General features: G+C 49.2%; 6 protein-coding genes across 6 annotated transcripts in view; 3 read left to right on the forward strand and 3 right to left on the reverse strand.

Annotated features, from left to right (window-relative positions):
• The window catches only part of LOC107186919 (scavenger receptor class B member 1), a 9,925-nt gene extending 6,410 nt beyond the window's left edge, over window positions 1-3,515 (forward strand). The window contains exons 3-6 of the mRNA XM_015574884.1: window positions 586-1,083; window positions 1,182-1,380; window positions 1,453-1,661; window positions 2,074-3,515. Of these exons, the coding sequence (XP_015430370.1) occupies window positions 586-1,083; window positions 1,182-1,380; window positions 1,453-1,661; window positions 2,074-2,331 (1,164 nt within the window). The 3' untranslated portion in view covers window positions 2,332-3,515. The remainder of the gene's footprint in view (window positions 1-585; window positions 1,084-1,181; window positions 1,381-1,452; window positions 1,662-2,073) is intronic.
• A 698-nt stretch (window positions 3,516-4,213) lies between these two features.
• On the reverse strand, window positions 4,214-6,074 carry LOC107186821 (scavenger receptor class B member 1-like). The gene is made up of 4 exons (XM_015574762.1): window positions 5,568-6,074; window positions 5,131-5,408; window positions 4,657-4,909; window positions 4,214-4,564 (listed from the first exon to the last, which is right to left on the reverse strand). The coding sequence occupies exons 1-4, from the start codon at window positions 6,072-6,074 to the stop codon at window positions 4,214-4,216; spliced, it is 1,389 nt and encodes a 462-aa protein (XP_015430248.1).
• Window positions 6,075-9,162: 3,088 nt separating this feature from the next.
• LOC107186920 (cell differentiation protein RCD1 homolog) lies at window positions 9,163-10,678 on the forward strand. Its single transcript, XM_015574885.1, is given in 4 exon segments — window positions 9,163-9,489; window positions 9,561-9,774; window positions 9,777-9,942; window positions 10,033-10,678. Coding segments are annotated over 4 exon segments (909 nt in total). The 3' UTR covers window positions 10,235-10,678.
• Window positions 10,679-10,758: 80 nt separating this feature from the next.
• On the reverse strand, window positions 10,759-14,013 carry LOC107186921 (sodium-coupled monocarboxylate transporter 2-like). Its single transcript, XM_015574886.1, has 12 exons — window positions 13,784-14,013; window positions 13,358-13,517; window positions 13,211-13,276; window positions 13,034-13,153; window positions 12,805-12,959; window positions 12,594-12,734; window positions 12,390-12,498; window positions 12,175-12,284; window positions 11,724-12,111; window positions 11,429-11,610; window positions 11,172-11,367; window positions 10,759-11,111 (listed from the first exon to the last, which is right to left on the reverse strand). Exons 1-12 carry the CDS (start codon window positions 13,981-13,983, stop codon window positions 11,064-11,066), a joined length of 1,875 nt encoding a protein of 624 aa, XP_015430372.1. The 5' UTR covers window positions 13,984-14,013; the 3' UTR covers window positions 10,759-11,063.
• Window positions 14,014-14,932: 919 nt separating this feature from the next.
• LOC107186822 (metabotropic glutamate receptor-like) lies at window positions 14,933-19,245 on the forward strand. The gene is made up of 12 exons (XM_015574763.1): window positions 14,933-15,103; window positions 15,162-15,321; window positions 15,883-16,019; window positions 16,109-16,257; window positions 16,366-16,562; window positions 16,664-16,955; window positions 17,140-17,330; window positions 17,398-17,520; window positions 17,770-18,093; window positions 18,187-18,469; window positions 18,555-18,754; window positions 18,875-19,245. Exons 1-12 carry the CDS (start codon window positions 14,933-14,935, stop codon window positions 19,243-19,245), a joined length of 2,598 nt encoding a protein of 865 aa, XP_015430249.1.
• A 169-nt stretch (window positions 19,246-19,414) lies between these two features.
• LOC107186884 (uncharacterized protein DDB_G0283357) lies at window positions 19,415-23,561 on the reverse strand. The gene is made up of 5 exons (XM_015574838.1): window positions 23,522-23,561; window positions 22,009-22,356; window positions 21,060-21,113; window positions 20,804-20,958; window positions 19,415-20,742 (listed from the first exon to the last, which is right to left on the reverse strand). The coding sequence occupies exons 2-5, from the start codon at window positions 22,223-22,225 to the stop codon at window positions 20,317-20,319; spliced, it is 852 nt and encodes a 283-aa protein (XP_015430324.1). The 5' UTR covers window positions 22,226-22,356; window positions 23,522-23,561; the 3' UTR covers window positions 19,415-20,316.
• Between the last annotated feature and the right edge of the window lie 810 nt (window positions 23,562-24,371).

Raw genomic sequence — 24,371 nt, forward strand, 5'->3', positions numbered from 1 at the left:
TAGTGTGTAGCAAAGGAGTGAGAGGGGCGGGTGGAGCAGGAGAAAAATAAGAAGGGAACGTAGTGTCGTGGTTTCTCGTAAAAGTCTCGAGAGTAAGTCGGTTCGCCGCGTGGTATGACGCAACGCCGCTGGTAGGTAGGTAGGTAGGTAGGTAGGTAACGATACGCGAGTTGAGTAAGATCGTAATAGCGGAGCAACGCGCTTCCGTGAATTAAAAGCAAAGCTGTACACGGATAACGCGTGTGGCCAACGTGGCAGGTTTCTCCGAGAGACGCGCGACACCTCGATTCCCAGTATTGTTGCGAGAAACAATGTGGGTCACGCGGATAATAATCGTTGTTCGTCGCGTCGATGTTAGTTGGTACGTATGTAGGTACACACATATATATATATATATATATATATATATATATATATATATATATATACACGTGTACAGCCGATGCACGGAACGTTACCTTCCCTTAATACCTAGAACGGGGTATAGGGGTAAGAGGAAAAAATCGGGTAGAAAGCAGCTAGACAGGGAGGCTGGGATAAGTGCTCACTCGGCTAACGAGGCTTTGTGCGCATCGATGCTTGCAGGAAAAGTCGATCGGCTCGGAGGAAGATTTGGTGGTGGTACCGAACGTGCCGATGCTCTCGGCGACCAGTCAATCGAAACATGCAGCCCGTTTTCTCAGATTGGCGATGGCCTCGATAATGGACATTCTCAGAATAAAACCGTTCGTCGAGGTGTCGATCGGACAGCTGCTCTGGGGTTACGAGGATCCGTTGCTGAAATTGGCCAAGGATGTCGTACCGAAAGAGCAGAAACTTCCTTACGATCAGTTCGGTTTGCTGTACGGTAAAAACGCAACGATGCCCGATTGGTTCACCATCTTTACCGGCAAAGGAAACATCTCCAAGTACGGTATTCTCGACAAATGGAACGGGAAGAGCAGCCTTGGCCATTGGACCACTCCCGAGTGCGACAGCGTCGCTGGCAGCGACGGCAGTATTTTTCCTCCGCGAATCACGAAGCAAACGGTGCTGAAAATTTTCGACAAGGATCTCTGCCGGGCCCTGCCCTTGGCCTTCAAGGTAATCGACAACGGGGCAAATAACGCGATCATTGTTCGATCGAATTTTCGCGACCGTCGTCAACGCTCGGGCTTCAACCAGATTCGTACTTGTTCCAGGAGGAGGTGACTACCGTTGGTGGAGTACCTGGCTACAGATTCGTACCTACCAAGGATGCTTTTGGTTCTCCGAGCAGAGTAGAGTCACAGCAATGCTTTTGTCCGGCGGGACCACCGTGCGCGCCCGAGGGAACGTTCAACGCCTCTCTCTGCCAATACGAATCGCCTGTTTTGCTGAGTTTCCCGCATTTTTACCTCGGTGAGTACCGCCGTCGATGAACACAGTCGGGGAGTCTCGATTTATCCGAAACAACAACCTAACCGTTTTCAGCGGATCCCACGTTACGAAACGCGGTCAACGGAATATCGGCGCCTGTCGAGGAAAAACATCAGTTTTACATCGATGTTCAACCAATGATGGGTACCTCGTTGAGGGCCAAGGCACGAATTCAAATAAACCTGGCGGTGAGTCAGGTGCGAGACATCAAGCAAGTCGCTTCGTTTCCGGATATTGTCTTTCCCATCATGTGGTTCGAAGATGTGAGTATAAGATGAAAAACACAGTTCCACCGCTGTGCAACTCTCTTTATGGAGAGATACATATGTATGTATATCCGGCATCGGATCCGTTCCGTTCCTCGCGTAATAATATACTTAGACGTACTATAAAAATGAAACCATCTATGATATATACATATACTATGTAAAGCGATGGTAATCGGTCGGTAATGGTCGCAAGGGAGACGTGGAATGATTGGACACGTGAGTCATGTCGATGGAACGAGCGGACGCGTTGATATTCGACGCCGCGTGATTCTCGCATACTTACACATATGTATACATGCACACGTATACCGACAACAATAAGCACGGTTAACTAGGCGAACGATGTCGATGACGATCGATCGATCGATGCACGTATACATTGTAGTATTTCCATCAAAATTTTCAGGGGATCGATGAGCTTCCTGTCGAGATGCGAAGTCTAATGAAGATGGCCGTGGACCTGCCGCCGATCGCTCGAGCGGCGGTATCTGGAGCTCTGGCGGCGATCGGGGCGATCGTTTTGATTGGTGCACTCGCGTGCCTGGCGCGCGCCGCTAAGCGCCAAGAGAAACTCCACCTCAGCAATCCGTTACCATCGAACACCAGTGCCGGTAAAACCGGTCAGCTGAATCCGGCTTTCCAGAATTCCTCGGGTTCCAAGTAGACCACCGAGCTTCGCTTCCTCGACCCTGGATTTCTCGTCGATCGGTGCGCGACCACGCGTATCTGAACAGACAGTTGACGAGACCCCCCTCCCGGTCGTCCTCTGGGTTTACCAACTTCATCTTCACTTCGCCTTATTTCCTTTTCGTTGTTCCGAGCTACACACACACACACACACACACACGCGCGCGCGCGCACGCACGCACGCACGCACACACACACAACACGTACCGCGAAGGAGGGGAAAAGCGGTAAAAAAGAAAAAAAAAAGGAAAATTGAAGGACCTGGTTGATCTCGGGGGGAGGATAAACGCGAATCTCGAGGTGCGGGTTCACGATGAAACGAAGACACGTGGCTCGAGTCTATGCGTTAGGAATAAACGCGAAGAAAAGAGGAGAACACGAGACGAATTGCCAGGCTATGCCGCCGTGTAACGGTATAGATAACTGGTAACTGGTAAACCAGACCGTGTTGTTACCACGTGGAATACCGTGTTTTTCAAACACTCTGTTCACTTTGGTCGAGCGAACAAACGGGTCTGTGCGTAAAGATCGAAAGCGACGTCTCTGTCGATGGCCAAACACTAAAACACTATATTGTTATATAAATATGTATCTATAGATAGGGAAGGACACAAGAAACTAGGAAGAGGGAGTATATTGAACGTTGGCGAAGAAGTCGCGGATAATTCCGTATCAAAGATTTTCTATCCAGCTCACCGTACGGTGTATGCCAACGAAATCAAATCATTCCGTCCAACGAGCGCACCGTCCGTCGGCGTCGCTCGTACGCATTGTATATGTATACCTACTCGATCGGGATCGGGATCGGGATCATGTGTGCCTCGAGCAATCCGATTACGATCGAGACCCTAATGTTACACGTTTTCGGTTTGAGTATTCGTATCTCGTTCTAAAAGCATTACTTTGGATAGATTCCGGTTAGGTTCTTAGGCGAATTTAGTTTTTTACGATGGATTGCGAGCAGCTAATAAAACAGCGAGATCAATTTCCGTTTCGAAATCGGAGATCGATTCCTGTCGATTGGAAATTAATAAAGGTGTATGAAAGAGGTACTTGACCGCGTTGCGTTTGCTTCGCATCGAGAGTCTTTTCGTATAATACGACAGAGCATTCCCAGATAAACCGCACGAGAACTACATAGTCGCCACGCGCTGTGCGCCACCGATCAACGAAGAAGAGAAACGAAAAAATAAATTGCTTACTTATGTCAGTTCTTCGAAGACCTTGCTTATCGGATTTGACCGGAAATAATGGAGAAGCATAGTTTTCTATGCATCGATGCAATCTCACACACACACACACACACACACACACACACACACACACACACACACACACACACTCATCTCGGCGCGGCGGTTGCTTTCGCGTTTACGTAAGTATCTAGCTAGTGTATGTATACATATAGATAGAATACAGAAGATTATCCGAAAACGCAAACGTAGGATTCCGGGATTATTGATCGATAAGCGACGCGTTTTTAACGCGTTTCGTTCGTACGATTCATCGATCGATCGTATATAACAGCGTTCCTGTTGCCTCGACGAAAAATGGATATCGATATTTCTCGTTGCGGGGTTCTATGCACGGGGAAGATCGAATCTTGTTATCGTACGAACGAAACCGGTAGCGATTCTATCGCGGTGAATTAAACGAATCGCGAACTCGCTATGTCTTTTTAAAAAGTTTCATCGAGCTCGATGCGTATATTGGCTCCGTACTCTAGTCTCGATATCTTTTTATCGATACGAACATAAAGATGGACGACGTCCGACCAAAAACGGAAAAGCGAAAAAGCGAAAACTGTGTACCACCCCACAAATGGGGTCGGCAAATGGGGAACCGTGTGTTCGGGGTTTTCACGTTCCAACGGCGTCCTCTACCTGGTTTGTTTTCTGATTTCGCGGTGAATCGAGTTTCACGTCGATTCGCTCGTCCTTCTTGAACGCGGCGACTAAAGCACCGAACGAAAGGACAAGACCAACCAGACTGCACCACTGGAATCCAGCTTCGACGGCGTTGACGAGATAGTGGCCTCTCTGCAAAACTTGTTGCACGGATTGAGGTAGGTCGTCCACTTGAGAATCGAACCATACCAATGGCAAGATCAAACCGTCTCCCAACTCACCCGTGAACGGTAATCCGGCTACTTTGTGCACTTGTAAATTTAACTGAAATTTCATTCTTGTGGCCACCGTGATGCCCAATCTCTGAAATTTTCATCGAGGTGATGCAAAATTATTATCTCGAACGCCGTTGCTCTTCGAGCGTGTAACAATGGATGATATAGCGCGTACTCTACCTGATGGAGATCGATGTAGTTTTCCTGATGCTCCAGTCTAGGCGTCAATCCATCGATTCTCTGAAACAGTGACTCGTCGCCGGAGTAAAAGTGGGGAAAGGAAACTAGCAACGGAGTGTCGAATTTGCAAGTGGAAACGTTGAATATTCCAGTCGGTGGGCATCTTCTGGAGATCGAATCGTTCGATTCCTTCGGGCAAAAACAGGAGTCATTGTTGCTAGTCCACGTAAAAAGGTTGCTCGGTATTTTGTACCTATGGTCATCGTGAATCGATGAAGCAATTGAACCGAAATCGTTTTCCTCTCCGGATCGATGCCAACTCGTTTCGATCCGGAGGAAAGGGTTGCGAAGAACGACGGCGCGCCGAAAGAGGAGAGGGGCTGGAACAAGGACCATCCGATTCGAGTGAAGGAAAAGGGTCTGGTTTGTTGGCATACGAGATAACCGTCGCACTTAAATACAGGAAATACTTACCTGAAAGTTGGAATACCGTTGGAAAAGTCTCGACGTTCGTAACGAAAGGGCATTTGCCGGCAGACGTCCTTCGCGTAGACGTAAAGCGGCGCGTCGTTTGGTCGTTCGATCCAGTGCGGTGGAAACATGCTGCCATCGGTGCCGTACACTTTGTCGCATCTTTCGTCTCCCCAGATCTTCCGAACCTCTGCGCCGTTCACTCGTTCTATCAGTCCGATCTTTTTCATGTCGTCGGTTCCTGTGTGCATCGTGATACGATCCTCGTTCAGGCCGTTCCTCTGAAATCCGACACGCATCGCTCGATTACGAATGAATTCGATCGAACAGAATCGACCATCGGCGACGGGGACGCGGCTCGAAACAGACGACGGCGACGACGACGACGACAAACAAGGGAATGTAGTATGTGTGTAAAAAATGAGAGAGAGTATACGTACGGTTGCGAAAATTCCAAATTTATCGAAGGGAAGATTATGCTTGAGCGAGGCGAAAGGTTTAGCCGTACGAAACAGTTGGTCCTCGTAACCCCACAGATAGTCTCTGACAGGCAAATCGATGAATGTTTTCGACTGTAGACTCGTCAAAAACACGGTCAACAATATGTGCAGACTAAAGTGCAGGTTGCGAGAAACGGCGATCGCTGACATCAGTAACACATTCGGCACGGTGACAATCTTGTCCTCCGATTCTCCGGCAATCCACTGAAAGCTTCTCTTCTCTTGATACGTGACCGTTCCGTTCTCGTGCAGTTCGACGTTCACTCGATTCAAAGTTTCCCGATAGACGAACGGACCGACTTCTTCCACTCGAAGTTTGCTCGCGTTCCCGCTCTCGAAATCCGGTAGGTTCGTGTAGTTGAAAACGTAGACGTGAACCAGCAGTCCGGCCGGCGGTCGTTGCCAGACTCGTGAAAGCCGCCAGCCCGTACAACCATCGGACGCCATTCAGACGCCTTTTTCTTGTTCCGTCCAAACTGTTGCGAATCGCTTGAGCCAAACCCTTCTCCTCCATTCTGTAGGGACGCGCGGAATCGGCCGCGATCTTGTTTCGCTTTTCAAAATCTACGGTGCTCGAGCGTTCGTGCTCCTTTTTCCCCTGTTTTCTTTTCTGATCCGCGATCCGATATATAATTTTCCCGAAAAGTTTGCCCGCGGAACGATGAACGCGTGCACTCGTCGATTCTGGTACGATCGCGTGATCGTGTGATCGTGTGATCGTTTGATCGGGTTTTCGTCGACCTACTGAGTCCCGTGGAATACGTTGACGACGCACAAAAATCTCCCCACCTTTTCTCGATTCATAGATAACCTCGTCGCAACGATGACCCTCGTTTGCTACACCAAACTTGGGACATTCTCGGCATCTTCTTGTTCGCACGGTAATGATAACGCCGACGAATCATACGTGCCGCCGTCTTTCGTTATTTTTCTTTATTCTATTCGACCGACATCCACCCCGTTTTATCCATCCTCGTCTTCTTTCTCCTCGTCTGCTTCTACCTCTTGTATTCGCATTCTTTCGATTTCTTTAATACCCGATTGACGATATTGCTTGTCATCGTCCCTTTTATTTCTCGTGGATGTCGTCCACGCGCCAGCCCATCGCGACGCTTCTCTTCGACGTATCGTGAAAGGGAAGCTTGCGTCACATCGCGAGACACTTGTACATACTATATACATACATAGATAAATTTACACACGCGCTTCGAAAAAACCCAATTCCAAGCTGGACGGTTAGACGGCCGCGAATCTGCCGCTATCGTTCGCAGACGTAAAAATTCGTCCAACGATCGATAATGCCGGTTCACTTCGTCGCATTGGACGCGCCAACTTTTTTCGCACAACAGTCGACGATCGTTCCATTTTCCGAGACGGAGGGATGGTCGGAGATCGAAGCGATCGAATTCTCGCGGATTCGCGAACAATCGGATCGTCGCCGGAAGTTGTTGACTCGTGAAAACAGCATCGCGAGTTCTTTTGAACGCCCATCGTTCGATTTTATCGAGAGACTGTACGATGTTGTGACTGGCAGATGCCCTTTTCACCCGTTCCAACTGCGTCGACATGTCGCGCGCGTTATTTCGTATCCGTCGTTTGCCGTTAACGCGCGGATGTAACCAGTCGTACGATAGATACGAGGAACGGGATATACATATGTATGTATCTACCTACACGCGTCTTATCCGGCATGCGAAAATTACGCAAGAAACGCATTGTCAGAGCGACCCTCCGCCACTCGAAACTCGTTGAACACGCGTATATGTTTGTCTATCACTATTCATTTCGACGAGCCTTTTCTCCTTTCGTTAGATTCTTTCCCAAAACGCATATGCGTTTGTGCGTTGCGCTACAATCAGCTACAACCTCACATCTAAACGTGTAAATGTTCCCGCGATCAGAATTTCGATCAACAACTTCCAGATGAAACATTTCGTATACATGTATATAGCAATTTCTCGATTTTACAGTTTTTCCGTGCTTTTTCAATTTTTCACAATGGCGGGAAATTGCTAAAATTATAGCAGCCCCCTTATGGTCGGATTTCGAACTAAAACTAGAACTTCTCTTATCTAGTTCCGAAAGTCGCTAACAGATGGCGCTATTATGCCGATTTTGCAGTTTCCGTCCTTTTTGTAAAAATTCTAGAATTAGTTCAGATTTCCGGCACCAGGTGGCTACCATTATCTCACCACCGACGAGGTAGTATAAGCACAGACGAGATATAAGAATAGACCTAACATGCAATGTAATTTTCGGTCCCACGCTTAGGGGACGTCAGAAGCCCCCGTAATATTTCAGTATTTCATTCCTTGCTAGCGAAACCGGGACTATAATGTATGCATATATATGTAGGGATGAATCGATGATACAAGTAAATACGAGTACATTACTCGATGCTTTTGTTTCGATACCGAGTATTTTAGTATCGATTTGCGGTTGCGATAACAAGTAGGTATCGAACAAAAGTGCTCGTATCGAATGGTGAGTATCGACCCGTGTAGTAGTTTGTAAGAGGTGGCATAGAATCCTAGGAGTATGCGTAAGAGAACCCGTGTAGGTGTCAAAGTGGGGTCATAGAACCCCCGGATCATGCGCATGAGACCTAGTGTGTGTGCGCGCGCGCGCGCGCGCGAGAAGTGGGGCCATAGAACCCCAGAAGCATGCGTAAGAGCCCCGTTTGAGTGAGAAAGTGGGGTCATAAAACCCCTGAAGCATAGGGGAAAAGTGGCGTAAGAAAAAGGCCTCTTAGCACTTTGTAAATTTATTTCAAGTACCGAAATAAATGTTAAATTGAATGTTAATTTGAATTAAATTTCAATAATTCCCAAGATCAAGTGATAGAAGGCCCTTCTCTTCCACTAGGGGAAAAAGTATCGTAGGGAAATGGTCTCCTACCATTTGATATTTGGAATTATTGAGTTTGCTCGTGGGTGTACATCACTGAAATTTTTATGTAGAGGTGCGCTCGCGAACCAGCCTGATTTTCGTGAAACACCTAGACCAAAACGGGTAGATTCCTACTATTATGACGGAATTGGCCGCTTGGTGCAGCATGCAACTCAAGGACAACGTATTCCCGGGCGGCGGGAGTACTCTCATCACACTCAACTTTCATTTCCTCCAATTTCCTCTCTGGCAGCATTGAGAAACATCGAGAAAGTTTATCGACGACCGAGGTGTTTCGACACGAAGAAACACGAAAGCTGCGAAAGACCAAACAAGTACAAACGTACGTACATACATACAGTGGGATCGGCCAGAGAAGGAGAGAATTGGAGAGAATTTTGGGTCGTTCCGTCTGATTAGCGTTCTTCCTGGAGGAAAGGACGACGAACAAGTGTGCCGTGGTGCGTCGCGCCTCGCGCTATACATTCGGTTCGTTTCTGGAATTGCACAAGATCAGTGGTTCTGGCAACTAACCTTAAAGTTTGTTTTCGATCGTATTTGAAAAACTACTTCGGCGAAGGGAATCCCGAGTCGGTTTGGATCGAAGACCGAGAAACGTTTCAAGAGGAAAAAGGTTAGAGATAGGATGAGTTCGCAGCAAAGTCCAGCTGCGCTCCAATCAACGGTGGATCGCGAGAAGGTGTACACGTGGATAACCGAATTGTCAAATCCTGAGACGAGAGAGAACGCGCTGATGGAGCTGAGCAAGAAACGCGAAGTCGTACCCGACCTGGCTCCGATGCTGTGGCATTCGTTCGGTACGTCAGCCTCGTTGCTTCAAGAAATTATAAGTATTTATCCGGCGATTAATCCGGCCACGCTGACAGCATATCAGAGCAACCGCGTATGCAACGCGTTAGCGTTGTTACAGTGCGTCGCCAGTCATCCCGAAACTAGATCAGCCTTTTTACAGGTAACAAACACACCGCCTCCTCGACAATGTATTCCCGTTCGTTTGTACAGGTTGTTTCTATTTTGTTTCAGGCACACATACCCCTTTTCTTGTATCCGTTTCTACATACGATAAGCAAGACACGCCCGTTCGAGTATCTCCGGTTGACCAGCTTGGGCGTGATAGGGGCGTTAGTCAAGACCGACGAGCAGGAAGTGATCACGTTCCTGCTCACCACCGAAATTATTCCGCTTTGTCTGCGTATCATGGAGAGCGGTTCTGAGCTGAGCAACACACTTGCCACGTTCAATTGCTGGATGACAGTGGTTTGTCGTACATATGTCAGACGTATGATAGATTCAGTCATGTTGCGATGATTTTGGGGAAAATGGTACTGTCCTTGGCCAAAGATCCTTCCGCGAGGCTTTTAAAACACGTGGTTAGGTGTTACTTGAGACTTTCGGATAACCCGAGGTAAGAAGCGCCGACGACGCTCGCAAGAACGGTTACAATCTACAAACACGTCCCACGATCACGTTTTATTTCGTTTCGCATATTTTACAGGGCATTGCTGGCTCTCAGGCAATGCTTGCCGGATCAGCTGAGAGATAATACTTTCGCGACCTGCCTGCAAGAGGATGCGTCGACCAAACACTGGTTGAATCAACTTCTAAGGAATCTGGAGACCGGCCCTCAACCGGTACCCCCAGCGCAGCCGGGCCAGCAGGATCCCCGAACGATCGGCATGTCGCCACTCGCGTCTTAACGGATCCACTCTCGTTTGTGCGATAACCCGTTTTCAACGAATTTCCTCGAGGACTCGGTAGTGCGGTTGCCTTCTCCTTTTCTACGCGCTCGCGAGTGTCGCTTCCGGCTTCTCTAGTCGCGAATGGTCATAAAACGAATACGCGTCGCTGTTCGGTGCGAAGGTACAGAGCGTTAAAATTGTCGCTGACAGGGTGCAATCCGCCGAAGGGATAGGAGTTATTGATCGCGAGCGATACGGAACCATACTCGCGGTGCATGTCTGTCCATGAGACAAGGCGCTCTTAGATACGTGTGGGTTGCACGTCCGTTGATCCACTGATCGGATCAAATAGTTTTTCGTCCTTTTGAACGTGAACGAGAAACATTGAAAATTCTCCGTGGTACAGGGACGAAATTCTCTTTCGATGAAACGAATACAGACGTAACGAAGAATGTTGAGCAAAAATGGTTTTGTTCTTTCCGTCTTTGCCCCCTTTCTATCTTTGTTGGTTCTTTCGTTTGTAACGGTTTATGTACGTTGCTCCACCACATTTGCAATCGTTTAACACGTTATAATTTCAATTTGAAAGAGTATGTATGTATGTATGTATGTATGTATGTATGTATGTATGTATGCGCGCAAATACATGTATGCGTGTGTGTTTGTTTCTGTGTGTGTGTGTATATATATATGTATAGATCTTATTCATATATAGATATGTATGGTTGTACTATTTCGATGTTGTCTGTCTAACGGCTGCCCGGTAATATTTTATCCTGTTTTGAGTTTTTGTTCGCGGTAATTGCGTTGGAAGGGGTCGATGTTCTTTTCGGCTCGACTACACTCGTTAATGGATCGACGTGTCTGTTCCAAGTTTTCCGAGTTCCGTGGTGTCCTGCGGAATAGTGAAAAGTTAAGTTGTATCGAATACTGCGCGATCTTCGGAAAAACATACCTGTCGATTAGATACGGCGGCCACTTTTGACCGAAGGAAGCCGTGTATTATCGGCGTGTACAATTTCTCATCGCCTGGCTTCCGTTTGTTGACGCCGGTAATCCAAGAGACGAGCAGTCCGACTAGAATCGCGGTCAAAAATCCGACCCAGGTGTACCAGAGGTAAGATATCCGATACAGGATGAATGGTTGTTCTCTAGAAATGCGTTGAATATTTCGATAGATTGAAAGGGAAGCGGGAATTTTCTGATGCTCACTTTATCGCAGTTTCGAGAATGACGGTGAAATTGATGGCACGATTCTTGAGGGATTCTGGGCAACCGTCGACGGACACTGGTTTTACAGGAAACGCGATCTCTCCGCTGGAGATGGCTGCCTGTGTACCAAATGAGATCCAAGCGACAAGGTTCAAGCTAACCAGTCCGCCAACCAGAGCTCCCTACAGCGGTTGATTAGGAAAAACAGAAAAAGCGAGACACGATGGAAATTGGTATTAAGACGTGTAGTAACGCGCGACATAAGACGATCACGCGTCGACGAACGTTTTCTTACCGCAGAATTGGCGACGGGGAAAAACATGCCAAGAGTGAACATTCCGAGCAACGGACCTGCCGTTATCCCCGACAAACTCTTACCAGCCTGCGAGAGGAAAGGAAAAAAAAGATGAATCGTGGGGAAAGGTTTGGACATGATTCGATTGATGCGAAAAACCAGAGGGATAATAGCGTGAAATGGGTAAGAAGACGACGACTCTACCTGAATGAGTCCACCTAGTTTCTCCACTAGGAAAACAAACGCCACGCAGACGGTGCCGATCACGACTACCATGATTTTCATGATTCGACTGGCCGCTACTTCCGAAATGGGATCCCGCAGGCAGGGTTTTATCATGTCTTCGTATATGACCCCAGACATGGAGTTTAGACCGGTGGACATGGTGCTGAAACGAAACGGGCGATCGGTGGATATCGTAACCGTATAGAACGAGAAGGCACCAAGTTACCTGAGTGCGGCGCTGAATACCCCGGCGACGAACAGTCCTGGCAAACCCGGGATCGAGTCTGCCATTTGCATCACGAAAAATGGCAACAGTTGGTCCGGTTTGTTTATTTGCTACGGTAGTGAAACAACGGTACGCGGACCGGTAGAATCGATAGAAACCGCGGGACACGGAAACGGAAGGTTCCGGAACAACGTGTAGCTGGTTGGTGGTGTTACCTTGGTTATGACGGGATCGCAGTCGTAAAATGCCGCGAAGACGACGATACCGGTGTAGCAGCTCAACGAGACGATGCTCATTATACCAATCGCCATTATCGCGATCGTTCTGGAGGAGACGGGAGAAACACGGTATTAGGAAGATGAGCATAGCGGCTCCACGGGCCGAAGAACGAACGACAGAAGGTTGGCTGGCTCACTTACGCGTTCGCCTTTTTCAAGTTTGGCATCGCCAAACATCGCTGTACCATCGATTGATTCACGGAACAGGTCGCCAACCAGTTCAAGTAATTGCCAACGACCACCGACCAAAAGGTGTGTCGCGTCGTTGGATCCGGACTCATGCTGGCGATCGGGAAGACGGAAAATTTGAACGCGCGAAACGTGCGGAACGAGTATTTGGTAATTTTCTTACTCGAAAAATTCGATTCTGCCAGTAGCGCGATTTCTTTCCCAGACGCGATCGATTCCGCCCACTCGATTCGTTCCGAGAACGGCGACGACAATCACGCCCCCGAACATCACGATCGTCTGAATAGCGTCCGTCCAGACGACAGCTTTCAAGCCGCCCTACAACACGCGGTTTTGTTGTTTTTTTTTCTTTCATTTATGATCGAGGATAAAAAGATGAGCTGTCTGCTTACCAAGGTCGTATAAAATATGCACACCGCGCAGACCAACAGAGCGATCGCGTGAAGATTTATGCCTGTAACTTGATTGAACGCTAGCGCGGGAACGTATATCACCAGTGGGATGTAGAGTAGCTACGGGAAGAAATCATCCTTGAACTGCGTTTTCTGTGCCGCGCGCCGGCTACTTACCATTTTGATTAGAAATATAACTGAACCCATCAGACGAACGGCGTCGTTGAATCTCAGCTTCAGATACTGAAAGCCCGGTTTTGCACGGTGTGAGAGATCTAACGAGTCTGGGAAACCGGGGATCGATCATGCAGCAGCGGGTAGTACCTCGTAAGACGATGTGATCCCGAGGCCGTAGAAAACAGGCAGATAGATGATGGCCATCGTCAGGGAGACGAACGAATCTGCGATCACCACGCACCAGAATTGCGTCCCGTAGACATACATCTCGGCAGGTAGTCCAAGAATCGCTATTCCCGATATGTAGCTAAAAATCGAAGGATTCGCGACGCTTAAAATCGCGTAAACTTCTCCGACGAGCGGAAGGGAGAGAGCGAGCTTGTCGGAAACGGAGACACGCGTTTCGATTAAACATTCGCGCGTATTCTTTCGCGATCACCTTTCCTTGGCTCGTCGATGTTTCATGGCTCATCGGTTCGATGAGTTCTACCGTCCTCGTTCTTTCATCTCTCATCTCTCGTCCCAACCGCCCGTTCTCTACGGGTTCGGAATCTCGGTTCTTCGAATTCCTACCTGGCTATCAGAGACATACTTATGGGAAAGATCGACATGTTCTGCCCACCCACTAAATATTCCCGAACCGCGTCCGCGTTTTTTCTCGATTTGTACGCTTGATAGACCCCGACGATCGCAGAAATTCCCAACATTCCCGCGAACACCGCGGAATCTATCAAATCGAACGATCTTTGAGCCGATCCGTTGCTCTCTGCCATGTTTTGTCCCTTGTTTCTGGTTCTCGAACGATGGGTGATCGGTTCGACGAGTGATTCGCGGAAGTAAAGAGGAACGAACAAAGAAGACGTCGTCGTGTCGCGCCGCGTAACGTTAACCGCGGACTCGCTCGAAAACGTTACGTTTCTGAACCGCGAAACCGTGTACGACCGGACGATTACACGAACCGACTACTCGGGGAGACGATTGAATAATTGGAGATTCCGTAGTTATCGTTCCCACTCCGCTTCCGCTGTTACCTCTGTCGAACCTCGTTTCTCCTCCTCTCGCTCATCCTCGACATTTCCTTCTTTGGTATGTGTATCTCCGATCGTTATGCGTAGAGACGCGTAGAGACGCGTAGAGATTCAGACGTTTTCACGGTCGTGTTTACGTATTCTCGAACGAATCGAACGAGCATCGGGCGAAAGATTCTGGTCGGTTTGTGTGCTCTTTTCGCACGGGTACGGACGATCCGAAATGGGCGCAAGTATGCAAGCAAGTATACATATACATATACATATGTATGTACATATGTATCCGTGGCGTTCGAAAGATTGTAGGCAAGCAGGCGAAGGCCGATGGACGGTCAGGCATTTAACGAAATTGCTCTTTACGTGCCCCTGTTTGCTCGCGATCGTTCCGTTTACCTTATCTCGCGTGTCCCACGGAACGTATTCTTCCACGATCGATTCCATTTTTTCCGGGGAGCTCTCGCGTCCTCCGGTACTTTCGTGGAGAAGCGAAAACAACCACTCCTTCGAGGTGTCCCGATGGGAAAGGGGTCGCATCCACGAGTAGCGCGACTCTTTGCTCGGCAAAGTCCGCGCAGTAATCGTGTTACGCTCTTGCCGGATCACTCGTCCGAAAAGTCCGAAGACGCGCGGTACTACTAGCCCGGACGGGGGGGGGGGGGGGGGGGGTTAGGTGAACGAATCCACGCGCGAAACGATGATCCGTACGGTGTTGACGGTCATTCTCGCGTTTTTCGGACCTAGCCAAAAACGTTGTTTGGCAGAGGGGCGAGCCACGTACGTGAACGTAACAGGAGACGTGATTTTGGGCGGCCTGTTCCCCGTGCATCGAAGAGGCAGCGGTGGCGGGAGCTGTGGTGAAATTCAGGTAAGGAGCAAACACGTAGAACACGAGGATAGAGATTGGTGCGTTTCGTTCGGCACAGATCGAGGACGGAGTTCAACCCCTGGAAGCTATGCTGTACACCGTTGGACGTATCAACGACGATCCCGCTGTCCTTCCGGGTATACGACTCGGCGTTTTGGCGTTCGATACCTGTGACAACCCCAGTTACGCTCTAGAGCAGGCGTTTTACTTTGTAAAAGGTATAAATTGTCAGTCGACACTTGCCGAATACAGTCGTGTTGTTGTTTACACCGTCCAGTCGGTTGACATACTTGTCTATAGTGTATTGTATTATACATAACGTAACGGTTTTCTGAAAATATTTTTAAATACGAGGGGAAAGAAGGCAAGACCTGCAAAGGCTGTTCCTACTACTACTACAAGTAGTTGTAAAATTCGGAACATGTACCACCCGTGGAATTGCATGGTCAACTAAACATGGGAGGGGTACCAGCACTAATATTATTAATATTCTGGACAGCTTCGAGTTACTGTACTCTGACGGAATTTACCGAATTCCGTTAAAAATGGGACAGATGGATCAAACTGACATAAATAACTTGTCTTAAATAATTGTTATATTTTTTTTGGTCTTTTCTTCACGTGTCCTTGATTTATAATATTCGCACTATCTTTATATCAAAGGGATTTTGCAGTTAAAATTAATATTATTATTATTATTATTGTTATTACCATAAAGTTGCGAAAAATAGTTTGAATCGGTTCGAGAGTATCGAGACTCGCCGCGTTACGTTCTACAGGTATAATCGGTCGCCGCAATCGGTACGGCGAACAAGAGTATCGATGCGACGATGGAAGCGCGCCAGTGTTCATGCACGGTGGATTCGACAAGGTGATCGCAGTGCTCGGTGCACAATCCAGTTCGGTCACTATTCAGGTGAGGTTGCCCCGTGTCGTCTCTTATCTCTCTCCGCTACAGAATAGATAAATGACCGATTGTAAGACGATCCGTTGCCCGATTCGCAGATTGCCTCGGTGTTGGCGCTTTTCTCGGTCCCGCAAATCTCGTACATGTCCACTTCGCCGTTTCTGAGCAGCAAGGAAAGGTTTCCACACTTTTTTCGTACGGTTCCAAGCGACGTGAACCAAGCGCGTGCCATGCTCGAGATACTCCGGTGAGTAGAACGTATCGTACGATAGAAAGGATCAACAAGGGTTGTTCGACGCGAGAAGAGACGACTCGACGTACTCGACGAAAAATGATCCGGCGGTTCGGTCGGCAGGCGATTCGAATGGTCGTACGTGTCGGTCGTTTACTCGGACTCTGAGTACGGCGATCACGGGTACGAGACGTTGGCATCTCTGGCAGCCGAGTACTCGATTTGCTTCAGCGCTCCCCAACGGATCAGGGAAGATCGGTTCACGGCCGAAGACTACGACAACGTGGTTCGCACGATTGCCGAAAAAACCGACGTTCGAGGTACGAAATCGTTCGAAAATCCACTATTAAAAGACAGTTCCTTCCGATCTATTTCGTGATCATTTTGACGCGCTTGGCGATCGATATCGGTTGAATTTCAGTGGTGGTGCTGTTTGCGGAAAAGTCGACTACTCTGCGCGTTTTGGAGGCGGCAAGGCGGGTGGACGTTGGGTCGCGGTTCGTCTGGCTGGGCAGCGATTCGTGGCCCGACCATAGAGACGAGAAAGACCGAGAGACCACCGTGTTGGAAGGCGCGCTCGCCGTTCAGCCGCTCTATGCCCCGCTCTCCGGCTTCGACGAGTACTTTACCGGCTTGACGTTTAAACACGAGAAAGTGAACCCCTGGTTTCGCGAGTTCTGGTCTAAATATCATGGTTGCGAGAACCAAGAGGAGCCTCTCCTCGCTTCTGGAGCGTCCTGGGCGTTCGAGGTACACGTATACGAAGGGATATCCCTCCACCTCTTCTCTCCTTGCTACCTAATAAGAATAGGTGGTTTACGAGCGATGTTAACGAAAGACTTTTCGACTCGTAGAAAACGCATGATTATCGAGAGGTTTTTTTCAGCAGCGACACAGGGGTTGCGTCGATCCGCGGCTGAAAATCGAACGAGGTAACGGTTACAAGCAACGAAGATTTCTGCATTTTGTTCGTGACGCGGTTTACGCGGTAGCGTATGCTCTTCACGACGACGGTGTTTGCGAGCAGATGCGATCTCTGACCGAGAAGGAAGTGTTTTCTCGATACTTGACCAAGGTATCGTTTAAAGGTGAGTGAACGGCCGATGGAGCGAATAACGGTTCTCGAGCGATCCTCGAAAGACGGGGTTGTTTCAGACGAAGCGGGATACAGATTCAGATTCGTCGACGCGGTCGATGGACCGCCGAGGTATTCGATCCTGAACTATCGGCGAACGTCGAACGGCTCGTACCAGTGGATGGTCGTTGGAAGTTATACACGTAAGTCGAATCCCGTGAAAATCAGGACGTGGTAAGAACCGTAGCTACATCGTACATGCACAGGTGTGTGTGTGTGTGTGTGTGTGTGTGTGTGTGTGTGTGTGTGTGTGTGTGTGTGTGTGTGTGTGTGTGTGTGTGTGTGTGTGTGTGTGTGTACGTATGTATGTATCTATATTACGTACATATGTATATATGTGCGTAGAATTGGATAGAGGGAACGCGTATAGTGTACACGCTTTGTGTACACAGTGAACGGGCAAGGAGAAGCGGAGCTTCGACTTGATCGCGAAAAGATGAGATTCCGGGATGAACGAGTAGCCGAATTTCCAACCTCCTCTTGTTCCCGTCCCTGCGGCTCCGATCGAATCATGGTGAGAGTGAAGGAGGATCCGTGCTGTTGGAGGTGTCAGAGCTGCGGTCTGTATCGGTACCGAGTAGACGAACAGAGGTGCGAGGATTGCGAATCGGGTACCAGACCGTTCGTCAACGGAACCGGCTGCGAACCGATTCCCGAGGAGTTTGTCGACCACTCGAATCTCTGGGCTGTCGCCGCCATGGCAGTAGCTGTGTTCGGTACGTAACGCGTAACACGTAACGCGTTTCTCCTCGTTCGCGAGTGATCGTTGAAACGAGAGCGAATGACAACAGACATTGGTTCGTTCGCAGGCATGTCGTTGACCGTGTTCGTCTGCTGGGTGTTTTGGTGGTATCGCGAGACACCGATGATCAAGGCGTCCGCGCGAGAATTGTCTTTCCTGTTGTTGCTCGGCGCGTTCGGTTGTTTCTCGATGACGTTCGCCGTTGTGGCAAAGCCGAGCGTCGCGAGCTGCGCCGTCGTACGTTTCGGCATTGGATTCTGTTACACTCTCTGCTACGCCGCACTGGCGACCAAGATCAACAGGATACACAGGATATTCAACGATCCCGGACGAAGTCCGCGAAAGCGTCGGTACGATCGCGAATCCCGCCGCGACTTGTACATACCTTTGTATAAACCTTTCCCGTCAAATCGTCGAGTTCGCATCTGTCCGTAGATACACGAGCCCGAGGTCACAGCTGACGATCGCCACGATTCTGACGTTCGTCGAGATCGCGTTCGACGCGGCCTGGCTGCTCAAGGAACCACCGGCGGTAACTCGAGCCTATCCCAACAGAGATTCGAACGTTAGGATTTGTCGAGGCTCCGAGAACGGATCGTATGTAATCGGTTTGGTGTACCCGTTCGTATTGACAGGTAAGCGGTTAGAATCACCGTCTCTTCTGCTGGAAACATTCCAGCAGAAAGTCGCTACGAAATTGTATCGACTCGTCGGATGGCGTCTCGTTGGCTCTAATAATGTCCTCGACGTTTCAGTGGCTTCCACATTTTACGCGATCAAGACCCGAAAATGTCCCGAGGGATTCAACGAGACCCGTAGGATCGCGTTCGCGAATTACGCGACGATCGTATTATGGCTCGCGTTCGTGCCGCTCTATCTGGCTTCGATCAGCAACGTCGTCCGGGTGATCACGTTGGCGCTCTCCCTCTCTTTGAACGGACTGGTGCAGCTGATCTGCTTGTTCTTGCCGAAAGTGTACGTGGTGCTGATCAAGCCGGAAAAGAACACGAGGGAGCTGGTTATGTCGCGACCATGCGGTTCCTCTCACCCGACAACAGCGCTCCCCCCAGAGGCCGTTCCCTCATCGCCCTCGCTCGCAAGCCGATCTCGCGAACCGGTCGTCTAACGTCTCTATTTACTTCACTCTACACCTCTCGAACAAATTCCCCGACGTCCGAGTACATTTTCAATGTTTCCAAACTAATCCCGAGGAGAAGAACTTTCCTCGATCCTTATATTTCCGTCAAAGTATCGAAAGGGAAGATACGGAAAAGGAATCGTTTCGGTAGCAAGTGCGCGTTCGTGTATTTTATTATTATACTATAATATTCTATATGTATATGTATATGTATATAGTATTTTCTAGTAGAGACTACGCGATCGACAACGAAGAAACATAACTTAAAATTAAAAATACCCGCGAGAGGTTAACCAACATGAGGACAAGAGGAAAAATCTTTTAGCGGTAAACGGACGACTCGCGTGGCAATTCGCGACGAAACGAAGAATATTACCACGAGCCTGCGATATTTTCCTCCTTGGAAGACATCGATCCCCGTCCGTCGACGATCGCGGTACCGGGTAATAATGACAACGAGCGACGGGGATCGAGAACGTACGCGATCGAAAAATTTCACGACGACGAACGCGATTGCCGCTGTGTGTAAGTATATATGTACACGTGTATCTGTATACGCACTGTCTACCGTGACTACGCTTATCGCTAAACCGGGTGCCAGCTCGTGTGCACGTTTCTTACGCGATGAAAAAGAAAAACTTATCCTAAGGACAGCGAGACAAGCGCGCGAGCGTTTACCGGGACGCGAAAGGAACGCGCAGTTTTCCAAAAAACGCGATATTCGCGAAGAGAAAGACTTGAGTAGTCGATTGAGCAGTCGAGTTGAGCGTACCGCGCGTTCATCGTCGACTCGTCTCCGGGCGTCGATTATTATCGATTTCGGCTGGGTTCCCGCGCGTTATCGTCGCTGACCTATGCGAAACGCTGCCTCGTTGCCGGAGGAACGTTGGCGATTTCGCTCGAAAGGCCTTTCATGGACGGAACGACTGATAAGGATGGTGAAATAGTTGCGCGCGCGCGATGTCGCACGCGATTAAGTACTTAAGCTTACGTTCTATATGTACAATTTCGTGTCGCGATGGAACTCGTTACCGTTGTCGACCGATGCGATACGGTCATTTAGAAGGAGCTCTCCCGATTCGCCCTAATTTGAACGGACTCGGGACTCGGAGTCATCGCGGGGTTGTCGTAGGCGTAATCGAGGGTAGTGTCCTCGCTCGGATGTCTTCCGGACAACGACGTGCTAGTGGTGTTCGGCGTGCCGTTTTCGTTTCCGTTTCCGTTTCCGTTTCCGTTTCCATTTCCATTTCCATTTCCGTTGTCTTTGTCGTCGCGACCACTCCCGTTCCCGTTCCCGTTCCCGTTCCCGTTCCCGTTCCCGTTCTCCTTTCCGTTTTTTGGCATTCGGGAGGGAGCTACGCTGGCGCTGATCGTTGGCATCGTTAGCCTCAGTCCGTTGTGCCTATTGGTGCCCACTTCCGCGTCATCCGGCGATTTATTGTTGTTCTCGTGGTTGTTGTTGTGGTTTTTGTTAACGGCGGTTTTCTGAAAGCCCAAACGTTTATCGAAGGAACTCGACTCGTTCGCAAGACTCGACTCGACTCACCTTTATCCAAGTGCCGGGAAATGTTCGGCGAAAACCGCCTCGCATGCCTCTCCATTTCGCGAAGCTGTTGACGAGCAGACACGCGACCGTCAACAGAGAGAGGAAGGCGATCGTGATGGCTACCGTGACGAGAATCCACAATTTCCCCACTTCCCCTGTCGACCAGCAAGATTTCTTTGAGCTTCCGAAATGACGCGTTGCGTCGAGAAACAGGCAAAACTACGAACGTTAATCGCATCGCGTTACTTTCACTTACCTCGTAGATTCTCGTACTGCTCGACGAGCACGTATCTCGTGTCGCGCAGGTATTCTGAAATTAGAAACGCGTAATTGTAATCGATTTCGTTAACAATGACCCATTCACGCCGCGATAGAGGCAGAGACGATTCAGCCGAAAATTTTAGAGAAATTCCATTTTGCCCGTTCGATCGAATAACACGGAATGAGGGAAATGTGTTTTCCATGGATTCACCCCGGTTTCGACCGAGGCTGTTCCTTCTACTCTTGGAATTCGAACGAGACAAGGGGAGGGAAGAAAACGGTCACGGTAGGTCCGTTTGAAAAGAGAAGCTACTGGGTGCATCAGGTATATGTATACTTACGTACAGAAAAGAGAAACAGGGTGAAAGGGAGAAGACCGAGGAAAGAATAGCTGTGTATATGTATACGTATAGGCAGGTAGTAGGCAGGCAGGCGCACGGATGAGTCATCGAACGCGCCGCGTCGCGTGTTGGTAGACTCGACGTAGGGACGGTGGTCAGGTGTAAAGTCAACGGACTCGAGCCAACCTTTCTGTACGGATGCATGGGTCTTGGGAAACGCTTGGCCTACTACCTGTGCTTTCTTTCGATCGATAGCGTAACGTGGATGTCCCCCCGCGTTCATGGACGACCAACCGCGGTCGCGTCTCGGAACTCGGAACTCGGAACTCGGAACTCGGAACGGGTTTCGATCTCGAAGCTTGAAACAGACTTTGACCGAAACGCGATCAAGATGCCGGCAGGATAGAGAAATAGAGTCGTTCGAACAGCGGACAATACATTTTTTATTTAGCACGGAACGTTGACCGTACCTATCGTTTAATCTTCCCATCTAACCGTTAGATATGCGCGCTCGACGAACATCTCTTTACGCATCGATCGGTACATTCTCGAAATCACTGTGTCGCGTAAACTCGTGGACAGATATTGTGAAACGGAGCTTACCTTGACAATGAATCGCGCACTCCTTCGGCAGGTAGTTGGAACTGTCGGGGTCGCAAACGGATGCACATGATTGGCAGCGATTGTTGTACTTGTTACAGTACTCGGTGGTGGAGCAGTATTTTCCGGCGCATTCGACGCCAGGCACGTTTAAACCATTGGCCATCGATCCAACGATCAGCGACGCGACGATCATAAATCTCCGCGGCTGAATTCTCATCGTGTATCGAGACCCGGTGAAACTCGAACGGTGGTCGGGACCGTTGCTATTGTCTCGTCGGTGGCGATCGGTGGTGCCTTCAATGCCGATCGATCGAAACAACGCCTTCAACGGGAACAACCATGGTTCTCCTGTAACGCGATCGATGGCCGATCAAATTTACGAAATATTTTATTTCGCGAATAAATTCTCGAAAATTTCACGAGAGAGAATAATGCCCGGGTGTAGTATGTACCGATCGAGTAGTGTTTCCTGGAACCCGGGGCGAACAGTTGCGAGAACGTAATAAGCAAGTACGCGGCGGAGCGGTGTATCGAGTCCAAGAGGGACGGACGGAGACGGTAAGAAAAGGAGAGAAGAAGAGACGCGAGGCGACGTGAGTCATCCGTGGATACTTACCTATCGCGCGACGAACCAGTTTCGAACGATCCATGCTTCGCCAGCCGATCGACCTCGCGTAGAGCCGCGTAATTACCGTTGTGTTTCATTCAATCTTTGATTCGTTCTTTCCGGAAATACCGATCCGTCGTATCGTGTCGCGGGTCGTCAAGCGTTTTCGCGATTCCGTCGTTTCACGGGTTACGGCCTACGTTTTTAATCTTTCCGTTCCATTGCGGGACCGAACGAGAAACGGAGGAACAGAGAAAGCAAGGAGATGAGTTGGGGGGGGGGGGCGGTAATCGTACCTGGCACCTTGCGGTACCAGGTCGACACGATCGCGAGGAGCGACGATTCGCGACCAACAAGATCCCGTGAAACTATATGAAATGGGAAACGGTACTTTTCTCGAGGGGAATATGGATAGTAGTGGTGGTCGGTCGGTTGATCGACAGGAATGTCGTTCGACCGGTTTCGATGTGTATATCTTTCAAGTACGTGCAACTTACGAGTCGTTACAAGAATTTAATAGTTCCGAAAAGATCGCGGCATGGCATCGATGTGGCCGTTATTGGGAATGCACGCTATCCAATGAAAAAATGAATCCGAGACGCGGCAACGAAAAACGTTTCGAAATGGCGGAATCTAGTCGAGAACCAGAGTCAAGCGAGCGAACGTTCCATTGTCCTTTCGTCACCGATGGCTGGCTCGGCGTGGGATCGACGCGCTTGCGCCGAGCCTCGATAGATACTCTGTTCCGCTCGTGGATACGATGGATTCGATTATCCGTCGGCGAAGATCCTCCGCGCGTTCTTGCTCGAACGACCTTGATCGCGACAAAAACGGTTCGTTCGCAGACGGGATCGACGACAACGCGCGTAAGATCATTGTTCGTCGATCGAAAAGTTTAATTCTTACCTGGCGGAAGAGTCGACGACGGGCTGAATCGTTTGGTCCAAAATCGACGAACTCGGTCGGATTGTCCGGGCGAGGCCTGCGTGCTCGCATATCGTCGATGATCCGACCGACCACGCGAGCAAAGAATTCGAAGAGATAGAACGAACGAACGAACGAAGGAAACGTGTTACCCCGTCGAGCGGTCGCGCCAAACTGTCGATCGTGTTTTTCGCGCGCTACCACCGTCGCCTGACTGCCACGCACCTGAATACCACCTCTCCATCCGCGTTCACGGATCCTTCCCCCTCTCTCCACCTGGATCCTCGGGATTGCCCTGATCGCCTACTCGGCTCCTACTCTTGCCGTTATATATTTATTACCTGTTCGCTGGTGCTTCGATTCGACCACCACTCTGCTCCCGCGCCAACTCGACTTACCTGTTGCGACGAACGTTTCTTCGCCCGATAGTATATAGTGGTCGCCGTCGCCACCGCCATCACTATTCGATCGAATACTAGCGAGAAACTTTTTGCGGCTTTTAATATCCCGTTGCGCCGCGTTAATTTACCAGAAAATCGAAAAAACAGAAGGAACATGTGTTTTTCGGTGAGAGAAATAATTAACAAACGACAAAAGTTTCGTCGCGTGTTTACGGTTTATTGTGTTTTCACCGAGCGTCGATCGAGTCGCGTTTGAAGCGCCAACTCGAACTTGATCTTTGTCGGGCACACAGTCGTGTTACATGTTTGTTCGTGTTCGTACAAAATATATTCCATCGTAATCATTTTTGTAACTATGTTGTTGTAGTAATAATAATAATAATAATAATAATAATAATAATAATGATGATGATGATGATGATGATGATGAT

This window comes from Dufourea novaeangliae, unplaced genomic scaffold, assembly GCF_001272555.1.
Source record: "Dufourea novaeangliae isolate 0120121106 unplaced genomic scaffold, ASM127255v1 scaffold81, whole genome shotgun sequence".
Lineage (NCBI taxonomy): Eukaryota > Metazoa > Arthropoda > Insecta > Hymenoptera > Halictidae > Dufourea > Dufourea novaeangliae.